General features: G+C 33.5%; 1 protein-coding gene across 4 annotated transcripts in view; it reads right to left on the bottom strand.

Annotated features, from left to right (window-relative positions):
- Arhgap5 (Rho GTPase activating protein 5) overlaps positions 1-14,102 on the bottom strand; it is a 72,702-nt gene that overhangs the window by 22,630 nt on the left and 35,970 nt on the right. For 3 of the 4 annotated variants that reach the window (XM_051195825.1, XM_051195827.1, XM_051195826.1), the window contains exon 3: positions 8,024-8,171. In XM_051195825.1, coding sequence (XP_051051782.1) covers positions 8,024-8,171 — 148 coding nt within the window. The remainder of the gene's footprint in view (positions 1-8,023; positions 8,172-14,102) is intronic. The other variant, XM_051195829.1, reaches the window with a different exon arrangement.

Below are 14,102 nucleotides of genomic sequence, written 5' to 3'. Positions count from 1 at the left end.
TACTATCAATGCCCCCAAAACAGTATCTAATGTATGGTTCTCTGCCAAGAACACACTTCATCCATAACAACAAATGACCTCTTACAAAGACTGCCTCCTCTTTTAATCTTTTTTAAATCTATCTATCTATCTATCTATCTATCTATCTATCTATCTATCTATCTATCTTCCATCCATCCATCCATCCATCCATCCATCCATCCATCCATCCATCCATCCATCCATATGTATTAATTAGGGTTTCTACCGCTGTGAAGAGACATAGCAACTTTACAAAGGAAAAAATTTAGACGAGGTGGCAGCTTACAGTTCAAATGTTCAGTCCATTATCATCATAGCAGGCAGCCAGACTTAACTTTGGCTACATTTTGATCAAAAGGCAACAGGAAATAGTCTCAGTATCACACTGAGCCAAGCTTTTGTGAAAGAGATCTCAAAGCCCGCCCCCACAGTGACACACTTCCTCCAATAAGCATACTTACTCTAACAAGGCCACATCTAATAGTGCCATTTCCTAATGGACAATTATATTCAAACTATCATTCTGGTCTGTCTGTCTGTCTGTCTGTCTATCTATCTATCTGATTTTTTGAGACAGGAGTCTCACAACATAGCTCTGGGCTGGTTTCAAACTTAGAGATGTTCATCTGACTCATACCTCACAAGTGCTTGCCACCATACCAGGCCCTCTTTTTAATATGGGGATAGGGGCAGGGAGGATAATTCCAATTCTAGTTTGAAAAACATTCTTTAAAAGAGATTATTAATTTTAATTATATAATATGTATGTGTGTTTGTGTAGGGGCATGTGCACATATGTGAAGGTACTGCAGAGGCAAGAAAAGGGCACTGGATTTCCTGGAGCTGACATGGGTGATAGGAATTGAACTTGGATCCTCTGCAAGAGTAGCACATGCTCTTAATGAATCATTTCTCCAGCTTCCCAAACAGAAAATTAAAAGAAATATCTATGTGCAATTTTATAAGGGCAATCATTTGGTTATTAAACATCAATTATGTACAGTTAGTTTAAGGAACTAGGGACCACTACTTTCATGGAAAGTATATTCTAATGGTGGGTAAAATAAAAAACAAAAAGTTTGACTTTTTAACCATGATCAGATATTTCAGTAAGATGGTATTGTCAGTAACAAATAAAAATAAGATAGTCCAAAGCCAGAAAACCATAAAAGGTAAAATTAATATACCAGGAAGCCTAAAGGAATTTGTTGTTGGACATAAGCATTTGAAAACAATCTGAAGAAATGTTTCAAGGGTTAATTCCTTTGTGCTAGGGAAAGAAATATACAGATTGATTTTAATAGCCCATTCCTCTCCTTTTTAAATTTAATTAATTTATTTTCAGGTGTATGGGTATTTTGCTTACATGTATTTCTGTGTAATACATGTATACCTGGTATTCTCAGAGCCCAAAAGATAGCACTGGAAATCCAGGGACCAGAAGTACAGGCAGTTGTGAGCTGCCAGGTAGGTGCTGGGAACTGAACTCAAGTCTTCTTCAATAGCAGCCAGTGCTCTTAACTGCCAAGCCATTGTTTCAGGACCAGCACTGTTAAATTCAAGCGACAATAACTGCAACTTCTGACTGTTCCCTGACTGTAAGTTGGGGTTATTTGAACTAAAATTTTAAAAGCAATTGAAACAGTTCTTTAAAAACTTTCACCTACTGTGCGATAAACACAACAAACAAACAAAGCAAAACCAAAAACAAAACAAAACAAAAACCCACTAAAAATCAAAAGCATACATGATTTAAAACAGACATAGGTAAGAAGCTATTTTAAAGAAGCACATTAAAAACTATAATGGAGAATCCCTGAATGGATCCTGGTAAATAATTCTTGTAATGTTTTTCAGAGTTCAAAAATGTAAGAAAAGATACATAAAGCGGCCACACCACCATGCTATACCATCTCTGCCATAAGAACTCTATCCCTTTGTAACCATAAACTAATATAAAGCCTTTGTTCTTCAAGTTGGTTTTTTTTTTTTTTTTTGGTTTCTGGCAACAGAAAAGTAGTACGATGACTTTGATGATTGCATATATAATTATTCAAGATAAGATCATACTGGCTGCAGCTGGGTGACTTTCATAACCCAGTGTAACTGATAGCAACATAAAAAGAGAAAATGGATCAGTGAGATGGCTCAGTGGCTAAAGATGCTTCAGGACCCATATAGTGGATAGAGAACCAACTCCCCTAAGTCATCCTCTGACTTACACAGGAACATATACCTGCGTACACACACAATAAATACATTATTTTAAAAATAAGTAAAAGATAAAACAAACACCCAGAGAATGCCAAAGGCAAAGACTGAAGTGACACACCTGCAAGCCAAGGATCAGAACCAAAATCAAGAAAAAGGAAGAATTCTACTAGATTTTCAGACAGCATAATCCTGCTGGTAGTCATGGTTTCAGCATTCCAGTCTTCAGATCTGACAAATAACTTTGTAATTTTATTCTAGCCAGTGTCTAAAAGTCTTATAGCAGCCTCAGGAAACTAATACAGGAGAAAGCTTCCACAACAGGATAAGTAATATTTATGAAATCCCAATGACAACAAAAAGCTCTTTATCCATAGATAAGGAATATGACAAAGATCCTGCTTTCACATTGGAACTCACCAATGCGTTAAAAATTCAATACCAAGAAACAAAGCCATACAAAATATAAAATACCTATTTAGAAAACATATATATGTATTCACACACAAAGACACAAGAAACTCCAAAGAATACAAACAAACCAAAAACTGTTAGAGATAACAAAAAATAATTCAGCTAAATTACAAGATCAATATACAAAACACTATAGGACAGCATTTCACACACACACAAAAAAGGTAATTAAAACATTACAATTGAATAGTACCTAATAAGATGCTCAGAAATATGACAATATTGCTTATAGCAATACTATCAAAATGTACAGATCAAATGCAATCCATATTAAAAGGAAAATAATAATGGGAGTTAGAGATACACAACCATACAGAATACAAGTGTTAGCAAAGACGCAAATGGTGATGACCTTTCGTACAATCCAGGGAAGATGTAAAGCAGTATCCACTATAGAAAACAGTCTGGTAATTCCTTTAAAAAATTAAACAGTTACTAAATGATAAAGCAATTCTATTCCTCCAGGAACCTACTGAAATAATAGAAAACACCTAAACAAATCTTTGTATATGAAAGTTAACACAATAGTCAGGAGGTAGAAGCAATCTGTCTACCACATAACAAAGGAAATAAAATAGGGGCGCTACAACACATGTGAATCACAAAAACATGTTAAGTCAAAGAAACCAGATAAAATATTCATATATTACAAGATGATATTTATATGATATACACAGAATAAATAACCCATTGGGACAGAAAGCAGATTGGTAGGCTGGAGAACAAGACTAAGGAACTCTTATAAGGATAAGGTTTTCTTCAGGGTTTTAAAAATGTTTTGGAACAAGCCAAGGGATGACCTTACAATACTAAATGCAATATTGATCACTGGGTTGTATATTTTAATAAGGTTAGCTTTAAGCTTTTGAATTTTACCTTAATAAACAGTAAAAAAAAATTAAGTTACTTGATATTGATAACCATGATTCTTTATTTTCTTCTCTGGGTTTAGGGCCTCTGTTTTGCACAGTCAGTTAAACATTTTGAATTTTTCTTCTCACTCTAAATGTTGATTCTGAATTCCATTAACATAAAGCTTACATTAGTATTTATATACTAACAATTACTAAATTAACACGAAAAACCCAATACACTGAGTTCTGTAGACATATATGCAACAGAATCTTGGCCTTTTACTTGGATATTCCACAGGCACATTAGATGCAACATGTCCAAACTATTTTTAAATCGTTTAATTTGTTTTACTGTGATTCTATTTGCATTAATATGGAGATTGCTTCTACCATGAAGGATTAGCTGCATGAAAATTATGCTCCTATAGCAAATAACTAAAAACAAGGGGAAAAAAAATTTTTTTTTTTTAAGTGCTAAGTACCCAGCTCAAAACTGTTAATCATAGGGAAAAGCAAATGAGATAAGCTATGTGAATGGCCTAATTTAGTGCCCTGAGGATCTTCAGATGATAGAAAAAAGCAATGGAACCCTAATAGGCCCCGACAACCTAGCAGCTAGAGATCTAAGAGGTCAGAAAAACAGAAGTCTGATTTGTGTGTGGGGAGATACAGAGTTAAGAGCCCCATACATGTATGGGGGTGGGAGGGGAGTCTCTACAAACTGGTTGAAAACTGTATGAAATGAAAGTTCCCATAGCCAGAAATTAAAAGTTGTTCTGAAGTATCTTTTACTTAACTAGGAAATTGAGTAAAATCTTGATATAATAAGTAATTTTAACTATGCATCAGACTAAATTGTACTCTGGATCCTTAACATTTTAGCAAATTTAATCCAGCAACATATAAAGAGTATAAACCACTATGATAAAGTGGTATTTGTCTCAGGAATTCAATGTTAGCTTACTTGAAAAAGGAAAAAAAAAAAAAAAAAAAAAACCGAAAGAAAGAAAAAAAAGCCAAACAACCAATGTAATTCACTATATGAAACCAATAAAAAACATTATAATCATCTCTGAAAATGCAGAGCCACTTTGTCCTAAAATTAACACCTAGCTAGACTGAAGGCTTTTCATCAAAACTGGACTCTGTGGAGATGCATAAGAACATCCTTCATAAAGAACATCTTCCTCTACATGGCCCTGATTTAAGTCTCTCCATACAGCTTAAAGAAGTTAGACAGCTTAAGAAAACTGGGAATTACATGTGAATGTCAGACTTGAAGAACCTAGTTGCAGTTTGTTTCTTCTATCTGCTAGTGAATTGGCCCAAAGGGTCAAGTCTCTGAACAGACATAAAAATCTTTCTTGTTAAGAATAGGTTGGGTTGTAGTAACTGATCTTTCACAGCTAAAATATAACACAATTTGGGAAGTAAAACAAAACAAAACAAAAAAAAAAATGTGATCATAGTGTGCCTTTTGTCCATGATATTTAGCCACTATGAATGTTGATGTAATTATAAATAATGTTAAGCGCCATTTTAAAAAATATTAATTAATTATAAGTAGACTATGGCTAAATTGACACTGTCCCAGCAACAATTTCTAAATACTTTTGTTTTTTACTGCTATCCAAAGTGTTATTTGTGAAGAGTCCTTACAGTAAGTTGTTTTACAGATGTAGACATGTAACTATGAGACACTTAAGCACAGGACAATTAATCTCTGTTTTATTAAAATACTGATGAACAACAATTCCTAACACCCGGGGAACATTCTAGGAACATCTTCTCAACCTAACAGAGCATTAAAATAATAATAATAATAATAAAATAAGATCTTTGGATGTAGCTCATTGGTAGATAGATTGCCTAGCATGCACGGGACCCTATCAGACTTGATCTCCAGCATCAGAGATAAAAATCTAACAGTTAACACAATTTCCATTGCCTCAAAAAGCATGTAGTGTTCTATAATTGTGTATAATGATAACTGATGGATTTATTTTATGTAAAATTCTGACAATAAAGTTGACCCATTGACTCTTAAACCCATCATGTTTTTATCATGATTATTCACAACATTTACTCTTCTAAACAAGAGAGCTGATTATAATGAACGCTCATGACTTATATCAGAGCTTAGAATCTATAAATGGCTAAAACACAATTTTACAATAACAAATACCATTTATATATCTTCATTTACTAAAAACTATAAGCTGAACTTTATGGTGGTTACTATGCTATAGTTTACACAGAGAGCTGTAAACTCCCTTTTATTTTGACACAAGGTCTCACCACATAGCCCAGGCTGGCCTTTCACTCAGCTCCACAAGTTGATAGAATAATATAGAGAGGGTCCCCAGCACAAAATAAAGTGAATTATTTTGTTTGTTTATTTTTTGTTTTTGAAGACAGGGTTTCTATATGTAGCTTTGGAGCATTCTGGAACTCACTCTGTAGACCAGGCTGGCCTCGAACTCACAGAGATCCCCCTGCCTCTGCATCTCAAGGGCTGGAATTAAAGGTGTGCCACACTATAGCCCGGCTAACTGACAATCTGTGCCAAACTGATAATCAGTTTAAAAATCAGTAATATCAGCAATATAAAAGAAGATTATAGTTTCATTCTTCTATTCTATATCTCTTGTATTTCTAGAAGTATACTTCTATCAAAGCACTTAAATGTCATGCATATTACTTATTATTTGACCTGGACTAATTCAAGGGAAAAATTAAATTAGAATTGAAGTCACTATCCTCAAGACAGATCACTCAATTTCTATGAAAATATTCAAGAAATTAGTATTTTTTAGAAATAGTTTTCATTCTATTGGTAAATGCTAAATACATTGTTATCTTAATTTTTTTTTTAATCACTGAAGAAAATCATTTTCTAATTCCTCACTCATGCATAGGCCTATAGGTGGAATGTAGTTCAGTTGGTAGAAATGCTTTTCTAGTATGCAGGAAGCTCTAGGTTTGATCCTCGGCACCAGGCAAAACAGGGTCTTTAGCTGTGTGTGCCTTTTATCGCAGCACTTGGGAAGTAGAAGAGTAATACAAGTTCAAGGTCAGCTTAGCAATCCCTTTCCTAAACAAGCAACAAACATGTCTCATTCACAAGGCCTAAATATATTACTACAAAAAAAAAAAAAAAAAACAAAACAAAACAAAAAAAAATCAGTCAAAAGCAAAGAGCTAGTATTAGAAAACTCTTTGCATTTGTTTTTCCAATCTTGAAGTCAAATAAGAAATTTATCTAAAACTTATTTCTTGTGTTTGCTGAAGGAAAGAGTCATCAAATGTGAACTCTAGAAACTAGTATGTATTAATTGAAAGGAGATGTATACTATTATTTCAATTGTGATACTAGCGAATAACAGTATTTTACCACATTCTATCCCTTACTGAAACCAGAAGTCACCATTCCTCATCAAATAGACAAACCAATATGCACAGAAATAAAGCTGATAAATGGAATAAAGAGTAGGGCATCCATGAACAAAACTAAGCATGATTATTTAGGTTTAGGTAAGACATGGCTATACTAGTTTAAGAACTACAACACCATGAAAAAGAAAACTCCCCAAAACTTATATATATATCAAAAAGATCATTATAAACAAATGGGTTAAACTGATGTAGCTCATGTTTTAAACCTTTTTTTTTATAATTGTAGTTTATTCAATTACTACAGTTCATGCTTACGTTCATTTAAAATATGCTCAATAGCCAGGCAAATGCATTTAATCCCAGCATTTAGGAGGTAGAGGAAGCAGGATTTCTGTGAGTTTAAGTATATACTGGTTTACACAGTCCCATAGCTACAAATTGTGGCCCTAACTCAAAAACAATAAAATACATTCAAGCACAATACTTTTTTCAAATTTATCCCCTAACTCTTAACTCTCATTTTTTTTTCAGTTTTAATGATCTATATTAGAACAAAACATAAATCAAACTTGTTTTCAGAACTGTGAAGGTATCTATATATTCCTTCTAAATATAATTCAAACCATCAAACATCAAGCTAGAACTGCTGAATAAATAGTAAATCACATACAGAATGAACTGCCATTTATAAATTTATGATTATGGCTTTAACTTTTAAAAGGAAATTAGCCATGTGTAAAATAAATAACATAAACACTACTAAGTTGAAAATAAAAAAAAATCATAAAAGCAACCTCGTATTATTCTCATATGAAGCTATTATAAATTCAAGAATTAGAGAAATTTAATATTTTAGCTTTCAAAATATATATTATGTTCAGGAAGATCTTCAAAATCACTACTGATCAACATCAAGTAAGTATCAGATGACTACCTTCCAGGTGACTAGGATGACACTAACAAACTATAAAGCTCAAATACAGCTTTAACACATATCACAAACATTTAACAAACTGATATGGTAGCAAATACAAGTCATATCTCATGTATTGATTCTTCTAGCCTACCTGTGTCTTCAATAAATTCCACACATTTTTCAACAAATAGTGGTATAGGCTTCTCAGCTGTAACCAGATCCTGGAGGGGCATCCCAAAGTAATTACTTTCCCAATTTCTACGTGTTGGTGGATTGAAGGTCTTAGTTTTCTTTTTCTGCTACAAGAAAACATATTCAAATTAAAACTATTAATGTTTATCTTTTCCAGAATATTTCCAAGTAATGTAAATAAATACTTCGGGGCCAAAGTACTTACAAGTCACATCCAATTCAAATGCCCAGGTATACTTGCCCTGATAAATTCTGCTAGATGTAAACTGAACAATGGAGACAGAAATGAACAAGGAAAAAACAGCTAACTGTAAGAAAATGGTCTCTTTGGAACATAAGACTGGATAAATAAATAAGAGGTTGGAAAAATAGCAAGGTATCAGAAAAAATAATTTCTCAATGTTAACACAAAGGACCAACAGTGATAACTAACACCCTCCTTGTTTTATATATGTGGTCTGTCAACTTTTTTGATCTTTTAGGTAAATTGTGATTTTTATATAAACTTTTATTTGTAAGAACAAATTATGCTTGATTATAAACTTTTAATGTCACCACCACCCTTCTCCCACCCAGTTTTCTTCCTATTTAGTCCCTTTACATTTCAGCATAAAAGTAAAGAAATTAAACATGAATTTTCTAAATCTAATATTAGATAAAAAATTGATTCTTTCTAGGAAGTGAACATTTTAAAAACACAATGAATACTGTCTGAAATCCAACTGTTCAGGAGATACTAACTCAACCTTTCTGGATTAGATGTTATTTCCATAGATGGATTCTATTGCAAACATCCAGTGCGGGATTTCTATAGTGTAGGAAGATGAAGTTTTCAAACACTAAAAGAGAATGCTGCAGCACTTTTATTGACAACCTTAGATTCTTTCAGTCTAACTCCATATACAATTTTCCCCCTTGGTATAAACCAAACTAAAATAACTAACAGCACACACACATCCCTGACCCAAAAAAAAAAAAAAAAATCTATTCATATAGTCAGTATTGTTGCTGACTTACAAATAAGACGAAAATTGACTTTCTAGTCAGAAAAGTGGAGCAAGTAGCAGGAAGAATAAGCACAGATACCATCATCACACCTAATGCCCCAAACACCTCTCATTTTCTCCATTCTTTGTACAGGAAATTTGTTTTAGTCTCTGCACTGAACATCTTGCACATTTTAATCTTTTCACTCAACAAACTTCCAGAACTCATGAAACCTAACTTTCAAATCTTTAGCACTAACACTTCTCAGTAAGAAAGAGAATATACAGCCCTTGATAACTGTAGACTATCAACAGGCCATTAGAGTGTTCAGGCTCCAAACCTAACTTACCTAGTTAAACAGTCTGTAATTGTATTCTCCAACTGACCATCACCAAAACAGAGCTATGTGCAAGAAAGTAGCAGAAACTACTTAAAAGCCAGATAGAGGTAAGTGGCTGAATTCTTTTTACTTGAAAGTGAAATCTTTTTCAAGCTACAAACTAGGAACTGTATTATAATTAGAATGTAAATTAGAATGTAAAATCTGAAGCAAAACTTTTTTTTTCCGTTTGTTTATAGAAATAACAATTGCCAAAGAAACTGCACTTTTAGTCAACAGCAATGCCTAGAATCTAACAGTATGAACGGAAATGAAGAGGTAAAGAACTCTTAGCCTGCAAAATCAAAGAATTATTATTTTAAGCATTAAGATATATGGGACTGGAGAGATGGCCCAATGGTTAAGAGAATGTACTGCTCCTGAAAAAGCTTGAGTTTGGATTCCAGCACCCATCCACAAGGATCTGATGTTTCTGGTCTTCACAGGTACCTCTACCCACATGCATATACCTATATATGCTTGGACACACAAACACACACATACATATAACTAAAAATAACTTTTTAAAAGTAAGCTGTGTAGTTTAAATTCTTGTAAATCACTCTTAAGAACTTATATTGGCCATTCAAATCCCATTTAAACTCTGAGATGACTGAAGTAATTATATATCCCCACTTGAGGAGAGGAAAAAGTAAAGTCTTAACTTTGTCTTAGAATACCTGACTACTTCACTAAATTTGGTGAGTTAATAAAAAAAAAAAAAAAAAAAAAAAAAACATTCAGACTAAGTTCCATTCTCACAGACAGACAAGATTATCAAGAACAAAGACATTCTGTAACCAGATTTGAGATTCATGTATATGTTTCTCTGAAGAATTAAAAAAATACATTGTATGAAATTCTCAAATAATAAAATTTAAAAATCCCAAGCATATATGAACACAAAAAAAAAAAAATAAAAGTAAAGTAGATTATCTGCATAAGCTCAAAAGTATATTTTTGGGCCCAAAGATAATGAGACAGGTGATTTAATTCTGAAACCACAAGATGTGGTACTAGTAATCCAATACAGAAAAAGGCAAGATCTTATAGCAAGGAATTTTTCACCAGCTCTAAAGGGACACTTTAATACAGGTCTGCTCTGATAATCATTACAGAGGAGGAGACGGACCTACATGACCAGTCCATTTCCTAATGATACTGTCACAAATAAGTTTGCATGCTGAAAAGTAATTTGGGGCAGGAAATATGATGTATACCTGTAACTTTAGCTGTGGTAGCAGAAATAATGCTAGTTCAAAGTCAGTCTGGGTCACACAAAGTGAACTCAATGTAGGGTATATAAAGAAACTTTTTAAAAAGGGTGTTTTAGGTTAGATACACCTTTCAAAATGAGTTAAAATGCATACAATTCTTTTTCTTTTTCTTTTTTTTTTTTTTTTTTTTTTTTTTTTGTCCTATAATTTATAGTTCTTACCAGCAGAATCACTCCAGGGAGTTTTTGACTAATTTAAGGATTTGTTGTTGAGATAAGGTTTCATTCCGTACCTCAAGACTGTCCTCAAAGTAAAGTATGTTTATTGTGGGTATTTGTACACTGTGTGAGATATATTGCTGTGATTGGTTTAATAAAGAGCTGAACGGCCAATACCTAGGCAAGAGGTATAGGCAGGACTTCCAGGCAGAGAGAGGACTCTTGGAAGAAGTGGCATCACTGGCCAGAAGATGAGAAAACAGCACAGGCAGTATACAAGAGATGAGTTAATGAGCCATGCAACAGAATGCACACTAAAATAATTTAAGTTATAAGAGCTAGTGGAACAAGCCTAAGCTACAGGCAATAAGTCTTTGTGTTGCTGTTTGGGAGCTGACTGGCGGGGTAGAGAAGACTTGTTACAGATGGAGTCCAATATGGGACATGTACTCAGAGCCCACTGCTCCGAGCATATAAAAGTGCATCTCTTTTAAGAATAAGAGACCCTGCTGTGCAGCAGAACACTTGAGGAACTAACTGGCATATTAGGTTAAAAAACAAGCAGAACATTAAAAAAAAAAAAAAAAAAAAAAAAGCAACTGCTTAACTTTGCCAAGACAAAGTAGGATGGTCCTTCAAAATTCCTGCTTCACAGAAAAGTCTTTCAGATAGTCTAGGCCTGTAGGCTGAAGACGGATGCCCCAAAGCAGCAGAGGAAGCTTGGGTTACTGGCTAGGGAGCCAGCTCTTTCTGTCATTTCTATAGTTTTGGAAGTTGCTTGTCTTACACTTCCTGTTTACTCAGGTAATATTACATTCTTCTCTGATCTCTGATGGAGTTGAAGAAGACTAGATAGTCATGACTATTTTTCATTGTTACCAAATTCAAAAAAAGCAACTTACCTAAGAGATATAAAGTTAAAAGGTTGAGAAACATAAAAGCTTAAGTTGTTTATCTAAGAAAATATTTTGAGGTCTAAAATGATGGATTTGCCAAATACAGATAGACTGACATTGTAAATGTATTTCTTTCTTGATTATTGTCTTTATTGTATATGATTTTACCGTATTACAATTAAACCCTTTCCTTTTAATTTAGACAAAAATGGGGGGAATGTTGTAGGATAATCATTCACTGTGTGAAGATATATTCTTGTGACTGGTTTAATAAAGAGCTGAATAGCCAATAGCTAGGCAAGAGTTGTAGACAGGACTTCCAGTCACAGACAGACTCCACAAAGAAGATAGAGTCACCAGTCAGGCAAGGAGAAAGTAGCATGGGCAGAACGGAAAGGTGAGATAATGAGCCACTCGATAGAACACAGATTAAAATAAATGGGTTAATTTAAATTACAAGAGCTGGTGGGACAAACCTAAGCTAAAGCTGAGCTCTCATGATTAATAATAAGTCTCTGTGTTATTGTTTGGGATCTGGCTGGCAGGACAGTGAAAGAACAGTTACCCATGTCTTCTTCCACTTCCCCAGTCCTAGGATTTACATGCCTGACAAATGCAGGATTTAAAACTCTCCACATAATATTGAGATCCATCCCTTGGCTAGCATTACTGATTGATAAAGTCATTAATTCACACTAATTCAAAATAACAATTTCAAATCAATAAACAAATAAGATTAGATAATTACAACTTTTATAAAATGCTACCTGGTTCTCTGAAATAAGAGAAAAACTAGGATACACACACACACACACACACACACACACACACATTTAGTGAGAAATAGACTCTCCAATTGAAAGCAAGTCTGTCATGAAAAACAAGATCATGATCCAATTTTAATTGTTACTGCCTTCATACTCAAGACTTTATCTAATTTAAACTGTTATTTTTAAAACAAATCTAATGTTTGCAGAAATATGCTTATAATAAAAGAAATATTCTACTTGCAAATAATGTAAACTGTGTTATCAATTAAGGGTACAGCAGATAGTTTAGATTCTCAGTCTAAATAAATAGATCAAGAAGAGAAATAGTTTTCTCCCCTATCCCACTTACTGCATTGATATCAGCAACATACTCATATAAACACTATAATGAATAATATTAAAATCACATAAACAACAAACTCTGAACAAAATTCTATCCAGCAAAAGATACTTGAATAGGCTTTCAAAGAACTTAAGAAAGCAAGAAAATCTGGAACTCTTATCTTTTAAGACAGTTTTTTGAGATAAAAATTAAATTAAAAATGGGAAAATCTTTTGGCAGCAGCAGGGAAAAAAAAAAATACTCACTATGACTAAAAACACCAGAATAAAATATTAAGGACCATTCTACCTTTTTACAAAACCACTCCTATAACATATACCCAAATACATGGAGTTTGTTCTCAATTACTTTTTTAAAAATTTTGTGTACATGTACTTCATTTACAACATCCTTTCCCTGTCCAGCTTCTTCCTCCAGTTTCTTCTCTAGAAACACACCCACTACTCTCTCTCTCAAATTCATGGCCTCTTTTAAAATTATTATTGTTATACAAACACATGCATATATATACAAATTAACATATAATTTAATTACAGAAATTACAACCTTCTGAGTTTACTTAGCTTTACTCATGTGTGTATTTTTAGGACTGACCATTTGGTGTTAAGACAACCAATTATGGGGTTCATCCTTGGGGAAGATAGATTTTCCATCTCGTCATTAACTGTTTGTAGCTCTTTATTTAGGAGTAGAGTGTGTTCATGTTTTAAAAAGAAGTCTCTCTCCTTGTTTGTTGCTGCTCTAAGATACTAGGTATTCTTCTGACAGACAAACCATGCAGGCATCATTTGTACTAACTAGTTCCAATTTTCCTTCCTTCATTCTAATACACACTCAAATTGGCCCCCATCACACTCAACAGGCTTCTAAATCTGCCTTAGAAAGTACATACTGCAATAGCTAGTTCTTAGTTCCTATTTTCCTTGACTTCTCAGAAGTCTTTTTAGTGGACTTCAAGAAGACCACCCTATTACCTCATGGCATTCTTCTCAGCATACGCTATAACAATGATATGGATGATTATGTTGTTCATCTAAACTCCCCTTCTAGGTTATGCCTTCTACATATTGATAACTCAAATGAATAGTTGAATTCACCTTTCTCCTGAACTCTAAAAGTAATGCAAAATAACTTGACTCTGAAATCTGAGAGACTTTTAAAAACTTCCAAAATTCCTGATGTTTTCCATAAAATAACCTATATGTTGTGGGATATTTGGTTACACTGT

Source organism: Phodopus roborovskii, unplaced genomic scaffold (assembly GCF_943737965.1).
Source record: "Phodopus roborovskii unplaced genomic scaffold, PHOROB, whole genome shotgun sequence".
Classification (NCBI taxonomy): Eukaryota; Metazoa; Chordata; class Mammalia; order Rodentia; family Cricetidae; genus Phodopus; species Phodopus roborovskii.
Note: the sequence above shows the minus strand (reverse complement) of the source record. Positions and strands in the feature narration are given on the sequence as shown.